This window comes from Phodopus roborovskii, unplaced genomic scaffold (assembly GCF_943737965.1).
Source record: "Phodopus roborovskii unplaced genomic scaffold, PHOROB, whole genome shotgun sequence".
In the NCBI taxonomy this organism is placed as follows: domain Eukaryota; kingdom Metazoa; phylum Chordata; class Mammalia; order Rodentia; family Cricetidae; genus Phodopus; species Phodopus roborovskii.
In genome coordinates this window covers 32959757-32986356 of record NW_026125052.1, presented here as the reverse complement: position 1 = coordinate 32986356, position 26600 = coordinate 32959757, and the positions used below count along the sequence as shown (strand labels likewise).

General features: G+C 51.6%; 1 protein-coding gene across 1 annotated transcript; it reads right to left on the bottom strand.

Annotated features, from left to right (window-relative positions):
* Positions 1 to 494: 494 nt before the first annotated feature.
* On the bottom strand, positions 495 to 26600 carry Card14 (caspase recruitment domain family member 14). Its single transcript, XM_051181668.1, has 20 exons — positions 26366 to 26600; positions 23495 to 23632; positions 22449 to 22774; positions 20996 to 21163; positions 19644 to 19763; positions 18974 to 19099; positions 15779 to 15928; positions 13829 to 13945; positions 12116 to 12258; positions 11871 to 11959; positions 10049 to 10109; positions 9682 to 9874; positions 6879 to 7005; positions 6361 to 6598; positions 5906 to 5969; positions 5191 to 5302; positions 3918 to 4091; positions 2160 to 2281; positions 1224 to 1339; positions 495 to 732 (listed from the first exon to the last, which is right to left on the bottom strand). The coding sequence occupies exons 1-20, from the start codon at positions 26574 to 26576 to the stop codon at positions 525 to 527; spliced, it is 3003 nt and encodes a 1000-aa protein (XP_051037625.1). The 5' UTR covers positions 26577 to 26600; the 3' UTR covers positions 495 to 524.

Sequence of the window (26600 nt, the reverse complement as noted above, 5' to 3'; positions counted from 1 at the left end):
GCTTCATCCAAGCCCCAGGAAGGACCAGAGGGGAATGCCAGTTTGAGGGTCAGTTCTTCAGTCAGGAAGAGTCCACTGGCTTTTGTCCAGGACATCTACCAAAGCATCCTGGTGTTCGGGGCAGGGCACGAGGCCATGGGTCAGCGTCTGCCTTGGCGACTTCCTTTGCAGGAGCCTGTGGCAGGCCTTGGCTGTCAGCAGTTGTGACAGTCAGCATGTCTTCAGTGCCCTTGCCCTGGGTGAGATGGCTGCTCCAGTGCGCTTGCAAGATTCCTTTGGCATCGGAAATGTACAAGGAGGAGACAGTCCCCAGGAAGCCATTCACAGGAGGTCTCAGGAAGAACCCCTGCCTGGCACAATGTCCTCCAATCCTCCATCAGCCCAGGCCGTACTGTGTGACTGTGGCGCCATTGTTTACACCTTGACTGCTGTGAACGGCAGCCCACAGGGAGTGGGCTGGCTTGTCTGCTAACAGTACTGACAGGCGCACGGCAGTCACCACGGTGCCAAGCCAGGTGTGGGCCTCAGCAGGCGCTCTGCTCTGTCCATACCACTTTCTTCTGCTCATCTGCAATGGCCAGGCGCACACAGCTGAGCAGGCTGTCTGGGTCACTCCAGCCGTCAGAGGCAAGGCTGCTGTACAGACAGGGCACTCTGTCCAGTTCCCCCTCTTCCTGCCGGGCCGCCTCAAGGAACTGCTCCTCCGAGGTGCCAAGCCGCTGCAGGCCCTTCCTGCAAAGCAGAGACTGTCAGCTGGAAGCCAGGAGAGCACACAGGCGGGCTTTCTGTACAGAGCACTGTAGGGGGCCAGGCCAGAGTTTGTAGAGAAGACTCAGCATGCATGGAAATGCCCTTGGGCACAAGCACGGGAGTCCTATTCGGGGAAGCTCGTAGAGAAGCCAGGATTTGGCTGCAAGTGGCATCCACTGATGGCGCGCACAGAGCAAATCACACTTCCCAAAGGACATAGGCAGAGGGATGTTTGTCCCAACCAGACACCAGGTGATGTGGGGGGAGGGGGGATCGGCACAATTTAGGCTTTGTGAGCCGAGCTCGGGCTGTGTGTAGCTTTACTCTATCAGGGGATGGGTTCTCAAGCCGTGTCCTGAGGCTGTGGGCTGGGACAGCAAGCGCTCCAGTGTGCTCCAGAGCCACGTGCCAAGCTTTTCCAGAGCCCAGGCGTCTGTTTAGACCCTGCTGCCCGGCCCTCAGCAAGCACCTACCTGAGTCTCTTTGCCATCTTCTCATTGACGGAAACGTGGATGATGATGGGGAAAATGTCCATCCTGTGTAGGGTTCGGACACTGTCCAGCCGGACATCCAGCAGGGCATGGGTGCTCTTTGGGAAGGAGATAAAGAAGCAAGCTTAAGCCCCAGGCAGCAGAGTGCAGGGTTATGTAGAAGACATCTGAATAGAGGAGTCGGACTTGGCTCACACCAGGGCACCTGCTGTAGGTCTGAAAGGGTGATGTCCATTTGAGTTGTCCCTGGAAAATCTGGAATTGCAAGCCTTTGGCACTGAGATAGATTTCGCACGGGATGCAAACCTTAAGCATTAATTATATAGTGCAGGGGAGGCTGAGGAGATGGCTCAGCCATTAAGAGTACTGGTTGCTCTTCTAAAGGACCAGGGTTCAAGTCCCAGCACCCACACGGTCTCCTTACTCCTGTCTGTGACTCTGGTTCCAGGAGATCCGACTCCCTCACACAGACACATGTGCAAAACACCAATGCACATTTAAATAAATAAATAAATCAAGCAATGCCAGCTGCCACTGCTGTGGTGTGTGTGGTGTGTGTGTGCTATCACTGATCCTTGTGTAAGTATGAGACTTGACAGTTCATTGTAACCTGTGAAATGTGACTTGACAGTTCATTGTAACCTGTGAAATGTGACAGTCTTAATGTCTCCATTTACTTCATTTATTAACACATACCTATTAAACATCCAAGTTGAGGGAACGGAGGCAAAGATCCACCCCAGGATGGCCCAGCATAGCATCATTAATGGATGATGGGAACAGGGTTGGGTCTTTCTGTAACCCTCCTACACAGCATGAAGAAGGGAATCTAGGGCCCCACAAGCGAATCCCCAAATTCTTCGCCAAGTCTCAGCAGGAGCTGCCACCCCCAGAGTAGCCTCTTAACCCTTCCCCTACCGTATTCATGAGGGACTCCACAGCGTGCCGAGTGAGGCAGTGGTGGTCACCTATCGAATCTCCCTCGTGGATGATATCCCCTCTCTGGTTCCAGGTGATATACTCCTCTTGGCTCAAGTACTCTGGTGGTGACATTAGATGGGGTGATCACACACGGGATCCCGAGGGACCGCTGCTAGGCATCCTACACTGGAGGTCTCCTACCATGTTCAGGGAAGCTTCCCACAGTGGCCACGTGGAACCTAACCCTACCACAAGTCCTGAGCCATGAGCATGGCATGGGGCAGGTGGGATTGGGGGAAGATAGATGGAGGGATGGACCCATAGGTAGGCAGACGGATAGATGGACAATGCTCAGCATCAGTTCCCACGCTCCAAACTTATAGATGGATCCAACTTCTAACACTGAGGATTCCTACAAGTCCCTTAAATTTCCTTTTCTACCCAGCACGACCCTGGGCCTGCTAGGGCCATTTTCCATCGTGTGTGTATTGTCCACTGTCCTACAGTGTTCAGGACAGCTACACACTAGAGTATGGTACCCTCAGATGTCCTAGTGCTGAGGTTGAGAACCCATCTGGAACCTTCTGAGCAGCTCTCACAGTGCGAGCTTCATCAGGAGGGCCCTCACTCTCTTCCTAGCCTGTGTCTGTGCATCAAGGCACCCCAGCTGCACACACCCCAAGAGTTCCCTCCCCTCACCACAACTACAGCATTGCTGGGAACCCAACCCTGGGCCCTCAAGTTCTAGTAGCTGAGCACACCCCCAACCCCTGGCCATTTTCCATTCTGCTTTCAAGTAAGATGTCCAAAGATCAAGCTCTTTCAAAACTGCCAGGCTTTTTATAGAACTGGGCATCTGGCCTCCACTCTCCTTGGCCACCAGAGCGGTAGCTCAAGCCCAGTGCTCTGTGTACCTTCGAGCCTTTGTACCTGCTGGCTGTCTCCAGCTACCACCTCCCTCCCTTCTGTCCCCTGCTGGCTGGCCCTTCACCCCCACAGTAGTGCGCTCTCTCTCTCTCTCTCTCTCTCTCTCTCTCTCTCATCTCCCACCCTCTCTCTCTCTTCACCCCACTGGTCTGCACCAAGTGCACCCAGGTGACTGTTTCTAGAGGAATCCATGGGCCTCTAGGACTCAGCTCCCCTATTTTTCCATGGAGACTGGCCGAGGGAGGAGCTCACTGGAGGAGCCTCTTGGATGGAGCCTACGCCTCTCCCTCCTCTGGAAGTCAAGTAGGGTAGACACTGTCACCACACATGGTGACCCACCCCTGTCAATCAACCCTCCCTGAGCCTGTGGCCCTGGGATTAGAAAGTTCTCCCATGAAGCTGCCTGGTGGCTGGTGGCAAATTGGCAGAACCCTCCAACCATACTATCCCCTGTTACGTAATCCTGTTTTCAATCATGACCCACCCCACTGATGTCTATCAGAACCCAGAATGGACGTCTTTGGAAATAGGGTTTTTATGTGAGACAAGGCTGGGTTACGATGGACCGGCCCTAAGAAGGCCGTGTGTAGACACAGACACATAAAAGGCAAAAGAACAGCAATGGCCAAAGCCAGGATGGGATGGGAACCTTCTGTATCCCTAAGGTGCTGAAGAACCAGGAAGGACCCTCACCTGTAGCCCCCAGAGAGAGCAGGGGCATTGCGGAGGCCCTGAGGCCAGACATCCAGAGACAACCATCACCCTTCAATGTCCCAGTTTGTGGTCCTCTGTTATGATACTTACAGCCTCGGGCAGAGGATCGCTTACCTGCCGGACACTGCTTAAAGCCTTGGAGGAGGCAGAGCTTTTTACTCAGGATCTTCCCGACTGCTCTGGGCACGAAAAGCACAGGCCGGGGCCGGGCAGGCCTGTGGGGGTGCACCAGGGTGTACGGGGCCAGGGTGAAGCAGCTCTCTGCCCAGAAGCACAGGCTGGGGCCTCCTGTGGAGGAGAGGCTATGACACTGCCCGCCTGTGTCCCTGGGCTCTCTTTCCGGGGAGGGACTGACACAGGACATTCTCAGCTGCAATGCAGCCAATCGTGCATGCGGGCACAGCTGGCTACAGAGCAGCCATTCAGGGTTAGCCTCTGAGGGCAGGAGGAGATGTAGGTGAGGGGGTTGTCTCTCACCCCAGCCTTTCCTGTCCTCGCTCCCTGTTCCCTGTCCACTCAGCCCTGCCCTCAGGCCACAGGACCGGCAGCCTCCTCCCCCCTCCTGTTTTAATTTGTGTGTGTGTGTGTGTGTGTGTGTGTGTGTGTGTGTGTGTACTAATGCTTACAGAGGTCAGAAGGCAGCACTGGATCCCATGGGACTGGACTTACACATGGTTGTAAATTGTCTAATTTGGGTGTTGGGAACCAAACTGGGGTCCTCTACAAGTACAGTCCTTGTCCTTAACACCCGGGCCATCACTTTAATCTCAGTGCCCACCTTGTATGATGCACCCCAACTTCATTTGCCTCCTCCCAGATTCCCTTTTGCAGGGTTACCTGTGGGCCTGTACCAGTCAGACCTCTAGCGTGAGCTTGCACACACACTGATGACCCAGTGACCTCCCTTTGTATTACACCGGGCCTTGGGTAATTTTTACTTTTCCAAACAGACTCATGCACATATTGCTTTGGTATAGTTTCACTGGGTCAGGTCCCAGGGGGGGGAGGGGGGGTGGACATGACCATTTAAAGGACATCGAATATGTTGCTTAGTTGCTGTCCAGAAAGACAAGTAGACATTATGATCCGTAGAAGCATCCCAGGGTGGGGATGGTTCAGTTCTTAAGAGCACTGGCTGCTCCTCCAGACAAACCTGGGTTCAGTTCCAACTACCCCTCTGGTGACTTACAACCAACCGCCTGTATGTAACTCAAGTCCCAGAGGAATCTAGTGCCCTCTTCTGGCCTGCAGGGGTACTGCATGACACAGTACATACAAATACATGGAGGTAAATCATCTACACACAAGAGAGGTACCACCTTGATTGGACTGCCCGGGAGTGACCCCCACGCCCACATAATCACTATGACAACTTGCCAGGCCTTACCTTCCTCCCTGCCAGAAGCCAGCTGGCCCTGGTCAAAGGGCGAAGACAGAGGGCTGGTGCTAGCTTTGTCCACACTGACAATTCGCACTAACTTCTGTGATCCTCCGGAAGGCTGTCACAGGAAGAACGGGGAGATAGGAAGGGGACAAGAACTCAGCCACCAACCCTGAGCTAAGGGCCTGGCACCCCCTCCCTACTCTGGCACCCTGCCCCGTAAGCAAAGCCATAACAGCTCTCTGAGCAATCAGGCTGTGCCATGGAACAACCAGGCTTCCCAAGCCCCACACCAGGGGGTGGGAGGCGGGGGAGGGGCCTCAGGGCAGAGAGAAGAACAGGCCCCCTCCTAACTTAGCAGCGCGGGGCTCCAGGCAGGAAGGTCCTAGCACCTTGCTCAGGGACAGATGGGTGCTCAAAGTGAAAGGTGTTCTGTGTCCCAAGAGCACAAGGTGCCCGACCTCAGAGGAAACAAGATCGGGGAGGTGGGTCGGTGACAGGAGACCAGGACAGAGAGGAAAACCAGGGGCCTCTTTGAGAGCGGAGCCTGGTGTGTTCACATGGCCCATTGCCAGGATCTTTGAGGGCTCGTGGGGGGGCACATAGGGTCCAGATGCTGCCCCGCTCAGCTCAATGGATCACACTTCCCGCACAGGGCTCCACAGCATCCCACCGCCTTCCAGCCCACCCCGGGGACCATACTCTGCAACTGGAGCCTCACCTTGCGGGGAACTGTGCACCGTTGCATCATGTCCTGGATGAGGGCCAGGAGCTGCTGCTGAGCTCTGGGCAAATGGAGGAAGAGAGGCTCTGACAGCCTGAATGGGCAGCCTCAGGCTGGGTACAGGAGTGCTGGGCCTTTCAAAGTATTTTCCAAGCCTCAATCCAGGCCAGGCCAGGCTAACTTAATTGTCTCACACCAGTCCCAGTGGACACTATGTGCAACCGGAGTGGATAACAGGTGGGTGGGTACCCACCACCAGGAGACCCACCCCAGCATAGAAGTTAAACTTCCCTCCACTCTATCCTCGGGTAGATGCTCTGCTACGGGGCAGGGGAAATTCTGGAAGATTTATGCCTCCTCTGGGCAGGAGGGACCTCAACATGGAGCTGGGGCAGGCAGGTGTCCTCCTTGGAACTTCTGTGGGGACGCAAGAACCCTCGGCAGCTACTCACTGTGAATAGTTGGGTATGGTGCCCGGTTCCATGTCTTTCATGGTGTAGGGGTTCACATGATGGGCATGCCAGCAGCTTCGGCCTTGGAACATGGTGTCGGTGACATGTAGGATATCATTGCAGTGTGCATGCAGCTCTCCCCCACCCTTTCTCTGCACGGCCAGGTTGACCCGGATATAGAAGGAATCCCCAGAGGTCGCCACTTTGGCATCTAGGTCCTGGATTAGGTTCTTGTAACCTGACAAAGACATCCATGGCTGATGACCCAAGGCCATGGGGCTTAAGAGAAGAAGGTTCTAGACTGTGAAGGGAGGAGTCATGAGAGCCACTTTGGTGCTGGCCCACTAGGATGGAGGGAAGTTTCCAGTTCTTTGGACTGTGGGGATTCAGGGTGAGCCCGGCTGAACTGCCTCGGCTCTTGGCAGGCATGGGCTCTGGAGGTGTTGTGGAGACAAGGGGCTGAGGGCCACAGGAGGGGACTGGAGAGCAGCTGAGCAAGTGTGGGGTGGTGCCTGTACCTTCAGTGTTGACCTTCACCGACAGGTAGCAGGAGCCGTTCACCCTCCTGAGAAAACCCACAGCCTGCTCCAGCGTTGCGTTCTCCAGTGTGGCCCTTAACGATGGCTCCGTCGGCTTGTAATCCACCTGAGGGCGAAGAGTTCACACCAAGACAGTGTGGCAGCTGACGTGGGGTGGGAGTGGGAGCCTACAGAGGACCTCCTGGTCCTCCTCGCTACCCACTCACCTTGGCCTATCACGGCCTGTCAGAATCCCTTGTCATGAGCTGTGTGTGTGGACGGTGTTGTTACAGCATCAGGGCCGCGCACACGTGGATCATACACACTCTCGGCCTGAAGAGTCGCCCGGCCACCACCCACCCCTAATCTTTCCACTGCTGAGGGCAGTCTCTTCGTCACGGCCCCTTCCCGCTGGATCACTCCAGATCAGGGTTCTATGTGTTTGGACCCCAGCTATTCTGTGTCGTGGGGCCGTTGGGTGGCATCACGGATCCTCACCCTCTCAGTGCCCAAGCGTCCCATCCATACCTCCCCATCCGTGAAACCCTACCTGGCGGGGTTCCCACGATGCCTCCCTTGTTCGCATTGTTAAATCTAGGGAGATATGTGTGTCTGTGTTACTGTATGTGTGTATTACAACACATCTTAGGACTGTCACTCCCGAGTTTCCTGGGATGATGTGACTGTCTCTCAGATCACAGAGGACCTCTGTAGTGTAAACGGCTGGCTCCTCAGCTGACAGCTGTCAGTCTTAGGACTATGGTATTGTACAGCTCCCTCATATCCGTGTGTGAGGAGGCAGGGGATGGCCTTGTATGAGGAGTGTGTGTAAGCTTCAAGAATGAGGGGCTCCTGCTTCACTGTGGATACCCAGTTCTGAAGGGAACTGCCTGCCTCCTCCCACCTCTCACTGGGGCCCACAGATGAGCCCCAGGGATGGGATGAAACCCACCTGGCATATTTCTCGATATTTTTTAAAGGCTTAAAGATGGCTCAGTGATTAAAGGCACTTATTGCTCTTCTACGGGACCCAAGTCCAGTCGGTTCACAGCACCCATATGGAGACTCACAACCGTCGATGAATCCAGCTCAAGGGTGTCCAGTTCTGGCCTCTGCAGGCACCCACACTCAAGCACAAACACCCCTCTCACACATGCAAGTAATTAAAAATAAAAGTAGGGGATGGAGAGATGACTCAGTGTTTAAGAGCACTGGCTGCTCTTCCAAAGGACTAGGGTCCAGTTCCCAGCATCCACACGGCAGCTCACAACTGTCTGTAACTCCAGTTCCAATGCCCTCTCACAACTGTCTGTAACTCCAGTTCCAATGCCCTCTTTGCCTCCATGGGCAAATATGTGATATATATCATCATACATGCCACTAAAACACCCATATACATAATTAAAAATTTAATGTAAATATCATTTAAAAGTCCTAAAGTAGAACAATTCTGCTTTTGGAGCTGGGAAGACCACTCAGTGTGTCAAGGCATTTGCTTTGCAAGCCTGACGGCCAGCGTTCAGCCCCTGGAATCTGTAATGCTGTCCTCTGACCACCACTCATGTTCTGTGCATTTGTGCAGACACACATATACACATTGTACACACACAACATACATGCATATATGCTTGCACAAAACACATACGTAATTGAAGAAAAGTGTGCTGTTAGGACCATTTCAACCCACCACCCCCACACCGAGGCATTCACATAGTAAGAATGATTTATGTTTTACATTTATATGTATATTTGTGCTCTGTCCAGACTTGGACATTTTGCAATGAAACTTGATAGTTAGAATGGTGAATTTTAGCCGGGCAGTGGTGGCGCATCCCCTTAATCCCAGCATTCAGGAGGCAGAGAACTCTCTGTGAGTTCAAGGCCAGCCTGGTGTAAAAGAGCGAGTTCCAGGATAGGCTCAAAAGCTACAGAGGAACCCTATCTCAATTTAAAAAAAAAAAAAAAAACTGGTGATTTTTATATCAAGTGTATTTCTGCACATATACAAAATGACAATAAGATCATTATAGTGAAACACATACACAGAGAGAGAAAGAGAGAGAGTCAAAACCCTACCTCATTGGAAAGGTTTTTTTTCAAGCCTGACCAATGTTGGCGTATGGCTCAGGGCTGGATCATTTGTGTGACAGGTACGAGGCCCCCGAACAATGCCAAAGCAGTGACATCTTGTTTATACTCTAACAAATAATTAGCTTGCCTGAAGATCAGAGGGAGGAGCTAGCCACTAGTTAACCATAGAGGTCTGGAGGTCTGTACAGACAAACAGGAAGTGAGATGGCTGGGCAGAGAGGGGAAGTAATAAGGCGGGAGACAGGAGCTGGGTCTCTTTTGGCATCCCCCCATATCTGACTCCAGGTTTTGTCTCTCTGTAGCCCTGGCTGTTGTCCTGCAACTCACCCTGTAGACCAGGGTGGCCTTGAACTCAGAGAGATCTGCTAGACTCTGTCTCCTGAGTGCGGGGATTAAAGGCCTGCGCCATCATTGCCTGGCATCTGACTCTGGGCTTTTGAACTTGTGCTACATACACACCAGGGTCCCCGGTCAGAGCCGATGCAGTCCAGTAGCCTTCTCTGAGTTTCCAGGCTCTGGAGGATCTGGACTGCCAGGCCTGGGAACGGGGTTGGGTTTCCTTCCATGATCCTGGTCTATATATATGGACATCACTTTCCATCAGTCCAGAACAGAACTGAGACCCAGTCAGAGCCGGACCATTGTCTCTCACCAAACACCCCTGCCCTGGCCCAGCAGCCTGGCACTGGTATGACCTCCCACCCCGGCTCACCATCATGATCTGGGTGCCGGGACGCAAGGCCATCTCATCGGCTGCAGAGCCCGGGGTAACGCGGTGAATGAAGATACCGGTGAGGTTCCCACCAATGACACCGATCTGCTCCAGCAACGCGTCCCCTTGGAATGCCAGTACTGTGACCTGACTGAGGATCTTTCGAGCTGGCCTCCGCCTCACAGGGACACCGCTGCGGGCAGACAGACACAACCTGAGCACAGGGGTCGCAAGAGCCCTGGGTTTTGGAGTTTTCTGCTCAGACCCAAACTGTTGGGAATGCTGTGCCCTCCCCATGGTGAGAGGGTAGGGTCACACCCAGGCTCTGTTTCTCCAGTCAGTGGGGTGTCTCTAACCTGCACCTCACCTTTCTGAGACGTCTGGGCTCCGTGAAGACTCCTGCAGGCTATCCTCGGACTGGGAGAGGTCTGGAAAGAAACAAAAGTCACCCATCTCCTAGCCCTGCTCCCCAGTGTCCCCGAGTCCCCTCTGAGGACTGTGTGTGCTTAGCTCTTTGATTTCATCTTCCCTAACATCAGAGGAACCGGTGAGAGCTACAGGCATCTTCTGCAATCCCTGAACTGGTCGCCAGCATCTTAAGATGAGGGGACTCTAACATCTAGATTTCTGAATTCAATGAAGGATCAAATCTAAGGGCTAGAGAGTTGGCTCAGAGGCCATGAGCCTGTGTTCTTGTAGAGGCCCAGGATTCAGTTCCCAGCACCCACATAAGGGCTCACAACTGCCTTTACCTCCAGCTCCCTGGGGCTCCTCAAGCTCTAGCATCTTAAAAATTAATTAATTTGGGTCTGGAGAGATGGCTCAGTGGTTAAGAGTACTGACTGCTCTTCCAGAGATCCTGGGTTCAATACCCAGCACTTGCATGGAAGCTCACAACTCCAGTTCTAGGGGTCCTGACCCCCTTACACAGACATACATGTAGTCAAAAGGCCAGTGCCCATAAAATAAAAAGAAATGCATTATTTAAAAATTTAATTAATCTGAAACAGGGCCTCACTATGTAGCCCTCTTCCAAAGTTCTTGGATTATATGTGTGTGTCCCTATGTCCAGAGTGCTCTGTCTGTCTGTCTCTCTCTGTGTGTGTTTGTGTGTGTGTGTGTGTGTGTGTATGTGTAAGCCAGAGGTCAGCTTTAGTAATATTCCTCTATCACTTCTGTCTTATTTTGTGAGTCAGAGCCTCTCACTAAACCCAGAGTTCTTCTTTCAGCTGGCCCTGTTGGTCTGAGAACCCCAGAGATCTGTCTGTCTGGACTCCCCAGCGCTGGGCTTATGGATGCATGCTGCAGGCCATGCCTTGCTTTTACATGGATTCTGATGGTCAGGCCCTCATGCATACACAGCAAACACTTCACCGTTCAAATCGTTTCCGCAGGCCCAGATTCAGCGTGTCCATGCGAACTCTGCGACCTTGGGCCAGGGGCCTCCTTATCCCTCCTTAACTTGGAGACCTAACAGGTGCCACCCACGGATAGCCTCAGCCCAGATCACAAGCAAAAATCAACCTGAGTATCCTAAAAGCCAAATTAAACTGAGGAAACAACCCAGCCGGGCTTGAGTTTGATCTAGCAGCGGCGTGGGAACCAGAGGCAAGGGTTGGGATTTCAGGTCTCTTGGTCCGCTGAGCCGAATGAGGGGAACTCTCGCCCTCTGGTGGCTGTGAGGGGAACTGCGGGTGGGAGCCAAACACCTTTGAGAGAGCCAGCAGGTGTGCCCTGAGTGTGAGGCAGAGAAGTCAGAGTCCCAACAGTGGTAGGCTTGGGGACCTAAGGACAAGGGACCAGTTCAGTCACAGACACAGGGACATGAGGAGAAGCCGAGAGCCTCGGGGGCAGCACCCAGGAGAAGGGATGCCCTCATCGGATGCCGCCTGTGCCTGGCGTCTCTGCCAGAAGCAACTGAGCCCCACGCCTGCTGCCTGCCACCTGTCCACGGGGAGGGTAGGGGATGGTGGAGGCGACGTCTGTGGCTATCTGAACACCAAAGCTGAGCCGCGTGAGGCTAGGAATACAACCCTCTTGGCCTCTACGTGAAAAGCAAAAAGACGACAGCAACGTCAGCCAACAGAGGCAGAGGCCAAGGTCAGACGGCTCTACCGTCCTGGACAGGGATCCCGGCTGTCTCTTGCCGCGCTGTGGCGGTAGCGGTCCTTGTGTGTGGCCGTGCTCACCTGCCCCGTCTAGTATCTCGTACTCCAGGTCTGTGTCTGAGTCGTCCGCTGCAGCCCCTGGAAGGCGCGCCTCCAGGACCTCCTGAAAGCTGTCACAAAGCACAGGACGCTAGTGCACATCCAGGCACATCCCGGGCCCCACCCCAGCGGAGGCAGAGAGCACCCAGCACCTTCCTGAGCTGCTGTGCCCAAAGCCCAGATAGCGCCCCCTTCAGCTAGACCCCAAACCTGCAACCGCGCTCTACCTTAGAGACTCCGCGTTTTCCAGGAAGTCCTCCGCCACCCGCTTGTACAGGGACTGCTGGCTGGGAGGCATGGGGCTGCTGGAGCGGAAGCTGTCCATCTGCTCACGGCTGGCTGTGGAAGTCAGGTCCCACCACAGCCGGGACTGGTGGTGGGGATGGGCAGGGAAAAGAAAAGCAGAGGGAGGTGTTAGGTGGTGGTGGTCGCGGTGGTCACGTGCTTGCTGAACACATCCCAGATTGTGTGTGTGCTACCCCATTGGGCAAATAAAGCAATGAGCACCAGGGTGTGGGGGTGGGGGTGGTTACTGGCTGTTGAGGGCAGAAGCTGAGGCCTCTGCACTAGGAGTCCCTGGGGCTCCTTCCCATCTTAGCCCCACAACCCCAAAGAAAACACTGCTTTTGGTCTCTGGGAAGCGGAGATGAGGAGGAACTAGGAGTGGGATTTTGAGCCGTCCCTGGGGTTCTGACTTGAATGTGGAAACTCCCTCCCTGTCCCCAATTTTCCAAGCAGCCAGTGAGCCATGGAAGACACTTCAGAAAAGAAGCCTGAATCCTGCCCTAGGCAGTGGCGAGGGTCCACACTGACCTGCCAATTATCCCCATGCTGGCCCATGGTAGCCCACAAAAGTGGCGCTTCCATCGTAGCCCGAGCACCCTGAACTTGAATGTCCGCCGTGAAGAGACCACTTCATCTCTTTACCAAAGGCCGAAAGTAGACAATTCGGGTCTCACATACAGGGACCAGCTGAGCTGGATGGAGTAGTATCTCCTGGAATCCAGGTGCCCCTACAACTTATGAATGTGACCTGATTTGAAATTAGGATCTTCACAGATGAAACCAAGCTAAGAGGAAGCCAGGCTGGGTCAGAGCCGGCTGCAAATCACTGGTGTATTTCTGTCTTGGTTTAGATTTTTCAATGTTCCCCTAAGACTGCCTGTTGGAGGCATGGCTGCCAGCCTGCGGTGCTATTGGGTAGTTGAAACTGTAGGAGGTCTATGGAGTGAAGTTAGTTAGGTCACTGGGGGCGTGTCCTTGCAGGAGGTAGTGAGTTAGGTTCTGCCCCTGTCTGTCTCTTTCTTTCTTCTCTGTCTCTCTCTGTTTTCACAGATGCTGGGAGGTATTACCCCCACTGCTTGCTGTGCTGGAAGGTTCTGCCTGACCACAGACCTGAAGGGATGTGTCTGGGCCACTGTGGCTGAAACCTCTGAACAAACAAATGTTTATCTTTTTAAGTTGATAATGTCAGGGTAGCTGTCTGATACACCCTCTAAGCCAGTGATTCTCAACCTGTGGGCTGTTACCCCTTCGGTAAACCTCTGTCTCCAAAGATTACAGTTATGAAGTAGCAATAAAATTGATTTCATGGTTGGGGGCCCCCACAACATGAGGAACTGTATTAAAAGGTCTCAGCATTAGGAAGGTTGAGAACCTGTGCAAGGAAATCTGGAGATGTCTACGCGATGGTGGTGGAGATCGGGTGGCCGCAAGCCAAGGCGTGTTGAGAAAGCAAAGCCACAGAGCTAGAAAAGGCTGCCGCCAAAGCCACAGGAGCGTGGCGCCTTGATTTTGGGTTTCAAGCTCCCAGAACCTCGAGGGAGCGATTTCCTGTTAGAAATGCTCAAGGGTACGGATTCTTCTCTGTGGGATAGGGTACTTAGCTGCGATGCTGTGTTGGGCTGAGTGTGATCAAAGGGTGTGGCAGGGGCATGTACCTCAGTGGAGCTGAGGAGGCTGCAGTCGCTGTCATCTGGTGGGCACATGGCATGCATCCGTACAAGCCGTTGCTTCCCCCGCAGGCAGAGTTCCCTGGCTCTGGCTTCCTGCTTGGGCTTCCAAAGAGACCAAATGTCCTTAGCGCAAGGGACTTTCCCCTGGGTACTCCAGCTCCACCAGACAGGCTCCCATTTCATCTCAGCTTGTGGGAGAAATGCTGGAGTCCCTGTACTCCCCGCAGTTACCTCCCCAAGGAGATGGGACCCATCTGGCTTGAGAAAAGGGCAATTCAATCTTCCTAGAGAATCTAGATAGTGTGTGTTGTGTGCCGCTGTTTGCTAGTTTTTAAAAACTATATGCCGTGTAATGTATGTACATATGTGCACACATTTACACCCTAAAAAGAAAATGGGGGTGGGTGGGGAAGCGACTAGAGAAGAGATGGCAATAAAACTTAACACCAACCCAGACTCAAATGAGCAGTTACAGGCTCAGTCTTTGGTAAGAGCACCCAGGTTCTGTCCTTATCACCCACACTCAGCTCACAATCATCCCCAGTTCCGGGGGATTTGGCGCCTTTTCTGGCCTCCACAGGCTCTTGTATGAACATGGTGCACACCATATGCTCTGGCACATACACACACATGTGCATGCACACAAGCGTGTGTGTGTGTGTGTGTGTGTGTGTGTGTAGCATTTTGGTATCCACTTTTCCAGTCTTTTTTCTGTGTGTGAGTTCACATACACACACACATAAAACAGGTATATGTTCACACATATATGTGTACATAGATGCACATGTTATCAAATGGAATGTGTAGATTATACTTACTTTATGTGTGTGCACATATACCATATAGATGCATACAGGTATGCATCTATCAAACTGGGCCTGGTAAGTTCTGCCTCTCAGGAGACCAAAGAAGCAGGGTTATAAATTCAAGACTAGATTAGGCAGCATAGTGAGCCCATTTCAAAAAATAGTTATTCTTTTTTTTTTTTTTTTTTTTTTTTTTTTTTTTTGAGACAGGGTTTCTCTGCGTAACACCTCTGGCTGTCCTGGAACTTGCTCTATAGACCAAGCTGCCCTCAAACTCACAGAGCTCCATCTACCTCTGCCTCTTAGGTGCTGGGATTAAAGGTGTGCACCACCACTGCCCAGCTCAAAAATGAAAAAATTTTAAAGGTTGGGGAAGGCTTGAGAAGATTACTTGCCTAGCATGAGTGTGGCACAGGATCGCGCGCGCGCGCACACACACACACACACACACACACACACAGACACACACAGGAAGAGGTGGGTCCACTCCCAGAAGGAAGAGGCTCTGGCTGTGCCTCCCACCTGGACCATGGGTGCTCAAGCAGCCTCGCCTACCCGGGGTACCTGACCCACAGTGTCCATGGAGCGAGCAGACTCTGTGACACTCACAGCTCTCAGGCACACAGGTCACTCACTGCAGGGCCTGTGTCACTCAGCTTCTGGGTTTTTTTATTATTATTATTTACTATGAATATGGTGTTCTGCTCGCAGGTATGCCTGCAGGTCAGAAGATGGCTGTGAGCTACCACGTGGTTGATGGGAACTGAACTCAGGACCTCTGGAAGAGCAGCCAGTGATCTTAACCTCTGAGCCATCTCTCCAGCCCCAGCTCCTGGATTTTTGACTTTGGGAAAATCATCCATGTAAAGTGGACATATTGACAGCCTCTTCTGTCACGACACACCAGGATTCCTGGTTCCTGAACCTTCCACATAAAGAGATGCAGGAGCAAGCTGGTCTGCCCTGTTAGCTCAGTGTTTCATAGACCCACTGTGATGAGAGGCAGACAGCTGTGGAGGGCGGTGTGGGCTCTGTCCCCATCTCTCCAGCTCACTTAATATCTCCTGTGTGTCACAGTCACCCATGCAGCCCACCACCCAGCCCCCCAGTCTGGGGGTGGAACACTCACTCCTCCTGAGGGCTCTGCCTGCAGCCTGCGAAGCTGAGTACGCAGCTCGCAGACCTGCTCTGTCAGCTCGAACACTCTCCTGCGCAGAGCATCCTTCTCCACCAGGCGCTGAGAAATCTCCATCTGGGCCCTGTCCCTTGCTGTGTATGCCTATAGCCAAGACAGGGCAGATAGGCAGGAGCAAGTTAGAGGTGGCTAGGGGTTGGAGCAACGAACCAGGCTGCTGAACTGCAAAGGATGCCCCAACCAGGGTGCACACTGAGTATAAGAGCTTACTATACTTTAATAAAACCCATGTCTGGGATGGATAGTCTATGTCTTGTGTCAGCAACAAAGGTTGGGATGAGGATGGGAGATGTCATTCTGTAAATATGCTTCTCTTATTGGGTAATGAATAAAGCACTGTTGGCCAATAGGAAAGCAAGATAGGCGGGACTAGGAGACAAGGAGGATTTGAGGAGGAAGTAGGAAGGAGTTTAAAAATGTAGGACAGAGAGAGCAGAACACCGGGCCCTCTCTCCGGTAAGATAAGACCACGTGGAAATACTTAGATTAATTGAAATGGTTGATATTTAAAACAGAGCTAGCTGATAAGAACTAGTAACTGGCCTACAGCTTTATATCTAATACAGCGTCTCTCTGTGTTATTTGGGGCAACGTGGCTGTGGGACCAGGCTGGCGGGAAAACCAGCTCACAACAAAATGGCGCCCAACGTGGGGCACGAAAACTTCCCCTTAAAACTTAACAAAAGCTTAAAAAAAAAAAAGGTTTTTAGAAACAAAAGAACAGAGACAAGCAAGACTTCTTGGTAGCAGCATTTTTCTCGGTTGGGCTCTGTTTTGCTAGAGACAAACAGAGACTTGCATGGCTCCTTTAAGGGAGGTTTCCTGACTCGGCATAAGTGGCAAAAAAAAAAAAAAAAAAAAAAAAAAAACTGCACAGCTTTTCAGAAACGCTGCTAACAATTCAATGGTGTGTATGAGCAGCTGGAGAGAGTAACTGGGTGTAATGGCACACACCTTTAATTCCCTCACTCGGGAGGCAGAGACAAGCAGATCTCTGTGATTTCAAAGTAAACCTGGTGTATGGAATAAATTCCAGGGCAGCCACACAGAGAAACCCTGTCTCAAAAAATAAAAAAATAAAAGTAAGAGAAATAGAGTAATTAAAAAAAAGTCATGTGAAGATGGAACTCATACAAAGAGTCTGGATACAGTATGCTAAGGAAGAAATAATTGCTACAATATACTTGATTATCAATGCTGCTAAATTAATCCAATTTATATATTTAAAAAATGCTTTGACTTCAAAATTTAAGTCCTAGGACAGGTTCCTGGGGAAAAGGATTTCTATTTTTGTTTCTACAGAAAATGAAAAGCTGTGGATTCCTTCCAGACTAACAGCGTCCCAGGTGATCCAACATTCAAAACAGCTGGGACAAGGCAGCCTTGCAGACCACTACAGCCAGGAATTCTATGTCTTCTTAGGAGCCCCATGACAGCGCCCCCTACCAGCAGGAAGCAGTTTGGAAAGAACGATGCCCAAATTCCCAAATATTGTTTATAAATGTTTGCTTTCATTTAAATGGGGTTAGTTATAAATAGTTAATGACCACAACCAATCTTTTTAAAGGTAAAAAGGGGATTATGGTATAGATATGAATACTTTGTTTTGAAATGGATTTTCATTTATTGATACAATTTGAGGTCAATTTTGTGATATGTATATTTCTCCTCTTGTTTAAGTATTGTGTTTATATAGCTCATTTAAAAATGTAATGTATAATTTAGTACAGATTATAGATAGTTACCTATAATAGTCAAAACTTATAGTTAAGTTAGTTAGGTTTTCTAGATATACAGAGATGTATTTGAAATGAATAGGCATTCTTCAAACCTTTTAAAGACCTACAGAATAAAATGGTTTAGGGTTTTTCTTGACAGTGAGACATAACTGCTCCTGGCAACACCACCTGCATCAGAAAGAAGGATGGACATTAAAGAAACACGTTATGGAGTTTGCCTCCAATATGGCAAGACTAGCCATTTGGACAAGAAACTGCTCTTGAATGGACTGTTCGACTTTATGCTGTATAAACTGGACATGCAGGACCCACAGGAAAGTGACTGCTGATACAAGATGGACATTGCTGTAGGGTTCCTGCTTCATGGAAGAGTCTGCCAGACAGTCTGCAGGACACAGAGAAAAGTGACTGACAAACTGCCAACACAGGTGGACAATTTAAAGTTTCCTGCTTTGCTGAGGAGTCTGCCAGACACACTGTGGCCTATAGGCTGAAGATGGAAGATTACAGAAGAACTTCAGGTGACTGACCAAGCGAGTTGTCTCTGTCATTTTTAGAGTTTATATGTTATCCTTGTATGGTCTTTGATGGGGTTGAAGACAGATAATTATGGTTATTGTTTTCCTTAGTTACGATTAAAGATAAGTTACATATAGGACTTTAGACTCACAAAGATAGGATAGATGATGGAATATTTTCTTTAAATCTTACTAAATGTTAATGGTCTAAATATTGTTAACTGTGATTCTTATTTGATAACTGTTGCATGATATATTCTGCTATGTTAAGGTTAAAACCCTTCTTTTTATTTAGACAGAAAAGAGGAGATGTTGGGAGATGTCATTCTGTAAATATGCTTCCCATACTGGTTAATGAATAAAGTACTGTTGGCCAATAGGAAAGCAAGATAGGTGGGACTAGAGGACAAGGAGGATTCGAGGAGGAAGTAGGAAGGAGATTAAAAATGGAGGATGGAGAGAGCCGAATGCTGGGCCCTCTCTCCAGTAAGATGAGACCACGTGGAAATACTTAGATTAATAGAAATGGGTTAATATTTAAAATAGAGCTAGCCGATAAGAAACTAGTAACTGGCCAACAGCATTAAACCTAATACGGTGTCTCTGTGTGTTATTTGGGGCTGGTGCCGCGGTGGGACCAGGCAGGTGGTTAAAACCAGCTCACAACATAGGGGGAATAACAGAGAGCCTGTGTCAGTGCCTTGCAGGGGAGTGAAGGAACCTCCCATGGACCAAGGAAAGAAATCCTGAAGTTTGAATCCTCTGCCAGGAGCCTGCAGCTCACCCACACGCCAGCAGGTGGCAGAGTCTTCCTGAGCCCGGAGCTAGCAAGGGAAGACATCTGCATTTCCCAACCCCAGTGCTTAGGATACCTGGTCACGTTCCTTCTGCAGCTCAGCCACCTGGCCCTGTAGTGTGGTCATCTTTTCTCGGTACAGCTCACAATCCACCTGGGTCTTCCGGAACTGGAGTAGGGTCTGTTCCTTCTCCTCCCAGTACTGTGCATTAGGGACATACCCATGGCGCGCATTAGCTCTGAGGCCTTAGGTGGGAAGGGGCAGATGGGGATACGGGAGAAAGGGAGACAGGGGGCTTGGAGGGGAAGTGAGGTTAATTTGCTTTTTCTGTCTGCAGGAACAGGTTTAGAAGTCTGTCTACAGAGCCACAGAGCCAATCACACCGGATATAGTCAGCAGCTGGGCATGCATGGCGTGCACAGAGTTGCACGCTGTTTAATGGCCCCAAACACAGGAGCGGTTTCCCCTTGCCTCATTCTCTCCTACTGTTATCGCCTGCTTTTCCTCTCCACCTTCCCCCTGTCTAAATCCTGGGCTCTTGTGGTCCCTAAGCCTTTGACATGGTCCTGGGGCTCCTCCATTGCTTACCTGGGCTGTGGTTAGCAACCGGTAAGGACCTGATGGAGGGGCAGTGGATGTACCAACGAATTATCTAAGAACGGGTAGTTAAGCTGTGTGGACGACTGAACCGAGCAGTCTGCCCCGCAAACACGCCTGCCCAAGATGGAGGGCACTGTGGTATCACCTGCTTCTGTCGTCTCTCCGCGGCCACTGCCCGCTCCCTCAGTGAGTGGATACGGTCCACCAGCTCTTGCTTGCCTTCCCGCGCCTCATCCAGGCTCTGTTCCAGGATGTCCTTCTCCACCTGGTGCAGAATGAGATCAGACAGCCTCCCAAGGGCCCTACCAGCAGGTAAAGAGTCCCCAGGCTGTGTGTGTGTTTAGATAGTGGTTACTAGAGGTTACTGTTAGAGGCTAGCCTAGGCTACAGAATGAGTTCAGTTTACACTACTTAGTTGCTGACTCAAAATAAAAAGTGAAATATGAGGGTTGTGGATACACTTTAGTGTGTAGGGCTCTTGGTTCAATCCCCAGAAACACACACATGTACATGCACACACACACACACACACACACACACACACACACTAGTCATAAGTGAGAAGACAGGCATTTGGCTCTAACTGGTCAAGGAGACAGAACCCCTCAAGGGACATTCTATATGCTCATTCAGCCTTCTCCTTTAACAGCTCTGCCAGTTGAGCTTCGGGACAAAGGGTGGACCTTCTCATGCTGCGTTCTCCAGAGGAGCCTGTGAGTGACACACAGTCCAGCTCAAGCTGCAGTGAGCCATGCCCCACCCCCAAAGGGCATGTATTTAAGGAATCTGTATAGGATAGTCTACATACATGTATGTGTACCATGTGAGTATGATGCCTGCGGGGGCCAGAAGAACACCTGGAACTGGAGTTACACACACATGGCTACAAGCTGCCATGTGGGTATTGGGAAGTGAGCCTAAGTCGTCTGCAAGAACAGCAAGTGCTTTTAATTGGCAGCCGTCTTTCCAATAATCCCTCCCAGTAACTTTGTTTTTCGATACAAGGTTTCTGTGTTTAGCCTTCCTTGTCCTGGGACTCACTCTGCAGACCAGGCTGTCCTGGAACTCACAGAGACCCGCCTGCCTCCATCTTCTGAGTGCTGGGTTTGCAGGCGTACACATCATTTACAAGTGGCCTTTCTATTGCGGAACAATGTGGCCACGGTAAATTAGCCCACAGGGTGAGCTAATACAGGGACAAGGTTTCTAATGCTGTCACCATCTGGGTGGCGGGGGCGAGGGAGGCTGGGAGGAAGGAGAAGGGGATTGCATAACCTGACCTGGTGGTGCAGACTTATCATGGCAGGCTACTGAGGCAGAAGGATCATGAGTTCAAGGCCTGCCTAAGATATAGAGAAGGGGTCGGCGTGAGCCACTGAGCCTCATTGTAGTGAAACTGCCTGTGAGAAGTGCCACAGTCCACAGCCAGCCACTGGCACTGGGGACCTTTCCAGACCAGCAGGAGGCACTGGCCTCCTGAGGGACACTGAGCCCTACCAGGCTGAAGGTCATCGAGCGGAGTTTCTCATTCTCCTCCTTAAGACGGTTCAGTTCATCTCCCTCACACTCCAGGTCACTGGCCATCCTCAGGGACCTCTCTCGAGATTCCCGCTCACATGAAGACACGAGGCTTGCCCTCTGTAGCTCCTGCTTCACCAGGTAGAGCTGTGTGGGAGGAATCGGAAGGAGGAACATAACGCATTGGCCGGATGCAGCTCACCCACCCTCCCTGCTGACGCTGACCACGTGGAGGGCCTCAGCCCCAAGCGTTGGAAGCACCATTCATGGGTTCACCTCCTGAGCAATCCCAGACCCTATGGGAAGAAGGGGTGTTTAAAAGTGTTTATTTAAAGTGCACGGATGAATGCATGTCTGTGTTATGGGCAGAGGCCAAGGTATTAGGTCCCCTGGAGCTGGAGCTATACTCTGCCCAATGTGAGTTCCAGGACCCCGAACTTAGGTCCTCTGGAAACAGGGTGCACTGTTAAGCTCTGTGATGGTTTGAATGACAGATGTCCCCCATCAACTCAGGCATCTAAACACCTGGTGGCCGGTTGGAGGTCAGGAGGATGTCACTGAGGGCAGGCTTTGAGAGTAGCCAGCCTGTCTCTTTACTTCATGTTTGCAGCAGAAGCCATCATCTATCAGCTTCCCGCTCTGATCACCAGGCCTCCTGGTGCCCTTCCTCCCTGCCGAGGCAGGCAGACCCTCATCCCTCTGGAACCACGAGCCCAGGCGAACCCTCGATTCTGTAAATTGCTTTGGGCGCGGTGTTTTATCACAGCAACAGAATAGTAAGCACCGAGCCATCTCTTCGGGGAAAGGCATTTTAGCTTCATTTTACTCCTCCTCCCCTCTCCCCAGACAGGGTTTCTCTGTGTAGCCTTGGCTGTCCTGAAATATGCTCTGTAGACCAGCCTGACCTCAAACTCACAGAGATCCGCCTGCCTCTGCCTCCCGAGGGCTGGGATTAAAGGCTTGCACCACCATGCCTGGCTTTTGCTTTATTTTATTACAAATGAGATACAGTGTTTACACTAGTGGCTTGAGCAGACCAAGGGGGCCTGGTACACCACAATGAAGTCAAACCAGTGAGGGGCAGGGATATTGAGAGCCAGGGAACTGGACCCATCAGCCGGGCAAAGTTTCCTGGGGTAACTTGCAGGGTCCAGGGGTCTGTGTATGTCCAGGGTCCTGAACCCACAAACTACCCAGTCAGATCAAGCTGGCCTCCTTCTTTTGGTCAGAGGCCCAAGAGGAACTTGGATCTCCAAGCCTCCTCCCCCCCCCCCCCCCCCCCGTGTCGGCCTGGTGTCCCTGGAAGGAAGCAACCCCTTAAGGCAAACTCAGGAAGTCTGCATGTGGTGGAGGAGGCTGGTACCCAGGCTGGGCTCGAGTGAAGGAGGCATCGTCCTGCTAACGCCTGGCTTGAGCCCTCTGTGTAGCCTACCTCCTCTTGCAGGCTGTGGCAGCGCGTGGCGGCCAGCTCCTTCTCCCGAAGTGTGTTGCTGTAGTGCATTGACAGGTTCAGCATCTCATCCTTCAGCTTCAGGACCTCGTGGAAGTGGGCACTGACCTCACGCTTCATGCGGCTGTGGTCAACCTCCAGCTGGCGCAGGCCCTCTACACGGGCCTCAGCTGAGCCCAGGTGCTCCTTCAGCTGCTGGCATCTCCGAAGCAATACCTCCTTTTGGGCTTTCTCTTGGGCCAGCTCTTCCTGCAGGCTGCTGATGGCCCCAGCCAGGCACTCAGTCAGCTTGGATGTCTCCATGAGACCTGCAGGTGGGTGGTAGCCACTCTCTCTGTCATTTTGCCCTTCCTTACTCAATCCCCAGGGTCTTGTGCTTGCTGGCCAGACCCTTGCAAGCCTACGGTTCTACTCTGTTGGTCTCTCTGAAAGCCTCCTGCTTTTTTGGATTCCACATTTTTGGTCATGATTTGGACTGCCCTTCTAGGCTTTCCCACAAGACCCTGCCCTTCTCATTGAGCTCCCCTTGTGGGCTGATTGCACACAAAGCTGGAAGTTTCCATGGGACTCCAAGGAAAATACAGCGTAGACATAAACCTGCCTGCTGAACTCATGAATGTGTCTGTCACACCAAACCAGAACAGATAGTTTCTTGGCTGCTGTTTTGAGTTCCCTGAGAGGCCTGCTCTTTTAACACCCAAATCTTTCAACAGGAAAAAAAAAAAAAAAAAAAAAAGGCTAGAGTCTGACAGCTCCTGGACGGGACGATATGTCCCACCGTGCAAGCTAACCCTTTACTGCATGACTGCGTGCCTGCAGAAGTTGGGAAGAGAGATGCTAGGCTTCCCCTTAAGCGGAAAAAGGGTCAGCTTTCCTCTCTTGGAATGCATGGCTTCGAAGCATGCAATGTCCCTGGCTTCCCCATCCTCTCCCAGTGCAGTGAGCTGGAAAAGGGAGGGTGCAAGGCCCAGGGTCAGAGAGCCCCGCCCAGGGGAATGTTATGCAACAGCACTCTGATCTGCTCTCACCGCTGAAGGTGCTGAAGTCGATGTCAGGCTGCAGCCCGGTGACCAGGGTGTAGACATCAGGGTTATGGAACTTCAGGCTTTCCAGAAAGGCGATGGCCCCATTCTTCCCTCGGGTCTTCAGCAGATCCAGCAAGTGCCCTTGGGAGAGAGAGCCAGCCTGAGCCACCAAAGGCTGTGGAGAGCATGGTCCCTGCTGGGGGGTTAAGTGCTCTGGGATCCCTAGTGGAGAGGCACGCGACCTTCACTGTTCTCACGGGCTCTGTACACTACCTTTACTCATGCATCAACTCGAAGAAGCAAGATCCAAATTAGTTGGACCCCCATTAGGGGCAAGAACATGGTCTGCTATGAGCTGCGTATAGAGGGACAATGTGCAGACACATAGTCTTGCCATGCTGAGCCTCCCCCGGTGTGTGTGTGTGTGTGTGTGTGTGTGTGTGTGTGTGTAAAAGGGCAGTCTTTTGGTGCTCCAGAGAGCTTTAAGGCCTCTCAAATCTCACTTTTCTTAACGCAGTTAGTAGCTCAGGTCAGTGTCTCTTATACTTGAGATCCATGCACGTACATTACGACATTGATAATTGCCACCAGCTGCCTGGCTTCCACGGCCTGCTTTTGCAGCTAACATTTTGTGAACAGTCGCATACAGGTGAGGGACTTCTAGAACAAATTCCAGAGACAACTAGCAGGGTGACCAGTGCTCCCAAAGGGTAGGCCATATCCCCAACGCTACCTGTGCTGCTTGGTGGTTGTCAGCCCAGTAAACTAGAGTCATGGTGGAAGAGGGAAGCTGATTGGAGGGATTGTCTCCATCAGACTGGCTGGAATGCAAGTCTGTGGGGCGTTTTCTTGGCTAACACTGTGCTGCTTGGTGGTTGTCAGCCCAGTAAACTAGAGTCATGGTGGAAGAGGGAAGCTGATTGGAGGGATTGTCTCCATCAGACTGGCTGGAATGCAAGTCTGTGGGGCGTTTTCTTGGCTAACACTGGACATAGAAGGACCTAGAGCATTATGGACAGTGCCACCTCTGGGCGGGTGGTCCTGGGGTGTGTAAGAGCATGGAAGAGAAAGCCAATGAGTGCCATCCCTTTATAGCTTCTGCTTTAGTCTCCGCCCTGACTTCCTCAGTGACAGATAGTGGTTGGGAAGTGTCAGCCAAAAAAATCCCTTTCCTCCCCAAGCTGCTTTTGGTTGTGCTATTTATCACAGCAACGAAAAGCTAACTAAGATGGTGCCTGTGTGAATCCCTTTGGAGAGAGGATCTTTGCAGATATAAAGAAGCGAAAGATCTCAAGGTAAGACTACCCCGGGGCAGGGGATGCAGCTCAGTTGTCCCATGTTTACGCAGCGTGAGTGCTGGCACTCACCCATCCTCCTAGTAGAGACAGACGAATTGAAAATTCAAAGTCATCCTCGGCTACATAGCAAGTTCAAGGGTACAGGAGACGGTGTCTCGGTCAAAAAATTTAATTTATAAATTAAAAGGAAATGGAGATAAAGCGGCCCATATTCCAATTATAAGTATGCTTGGAGGAAGGAGAAGAGGAAAATACAGCAAAGGGGCATGAAGGTGGGGGCAGAGTCGGAGCGATGGGACCATGTGCCAGAAGTTTCCTGGAACCACCTAGAGCTGAGAGGCAAGAAGAGCCCTCACAGAGCCTGCAGTGGGACCATGGCTCTGTCCATACAACACGCAAGACTTCTGGGCTGTAGAACTGAGAGAATGCACCCTCGGAAGTAGAGACGGAAATCAGGGTCTTTTTCACTTGAACTTTGTGCTCTACCGCTGAGCTACAACCCAGTCCCACCACTTATATTTTTGGTTGTGTGCCTAGCCTTTAACGGCTGAGCCATCGCTCCATCCAGCCCTACCACTGTCCTTTTAAACAACATTGTTGATAGCCATTTGCTGGAACTTGGTTAGGGGACTAACTCGGTCTCCCAAAAGATGGGGAGCTTGGTGCCACTGCTGCTTTGTTGTGGAAGTTGTCTTGAGATAGGGCCTCACATGGCCCAGGCTGCCTAGAACTTGCTGAAGGTGGCCTCAAACCTCTGATCCTCCTGCTTTTACAGGTACACACCAGAATGCTTGGTCTATGTCCCTATAGCTGGGATCTAGTAAGTTCTTGGTGTATGCTGGCAAAGTTTCTACCAACAGATCCACACACTCTTCCCTTTTGATAGGATCTCACACTGTAGTCCAGGCTGGCCTTGAACTTGTAGCGATCCCCTGCAGTGATGTTTTGTGTGTAATTGCCTGAAGATCAGAGTGCAGCGCTAAACCAGTACACACCTAGTTAAGAGCTAAGCCACTAGTTAGCCACACACACTAGGCTACTAGTTAGCCATAGAGGACTGGCAGTGGTGGCCACACCTTTAATCCTAGCGCTTGGGAGAGAGAGGCAGAGGGATCTCTGTGAGTTCAAGGCCACCCTGGGCTACACGAGAGTGACTCAATCTAAAGAGAAACAGAGCTCACCTTTAATCCCAGCACTTGAGAGGATGTAAGGCAGGAGCTCAGTGCAGTCTCAGGGCAGTATGTTTAGTGGAGAGCATTGCAGTCTGCACTCACACTGAGGACAGGATCCCCCCCCCCCCTTTGCTCTGAGCCTTGGTGGAGGTGAGAACTCTTCTAGGAGCTTGGCTGCTTTGCTTTTCTGATCTTCACCTTGAACCCCCATACCTGTCTCTGGGTCTTTATGAATCGTGCTGCCATCCCCCTGCCTCAGCCACTAGGAAGGTTGGGGTGGCAGGCATGAGCCATCCTTAGCGTTGAAGCCCTACTTCCCTCGCCATAGCTGCAATATCCCCTTCCCCTGCTGGGCCAGAGGAGCCCGGTTGTAACCCAGGTGATGCAGGGAGAGACAGACTCACCAACTCTCATGGCACTGTTGGTGAAGCGGGGGCTGTGGAGGACCTCCTCCTCATCCAGCTGGCCCAGCACCTTGGCCTGGCGCAGGTACGGGGTCAGGCGGCTGGGGCAGATGCTCTGCACGATTTTGCAGCGATGACTCTCCAGCATGTCCCAGAGCATCTCCTCGTCAAGGGTGGTCAGCGTGGAATCCATGCGGCACAGTTCGGCCATACCTGGACTCTGAGAGGGCCGGAT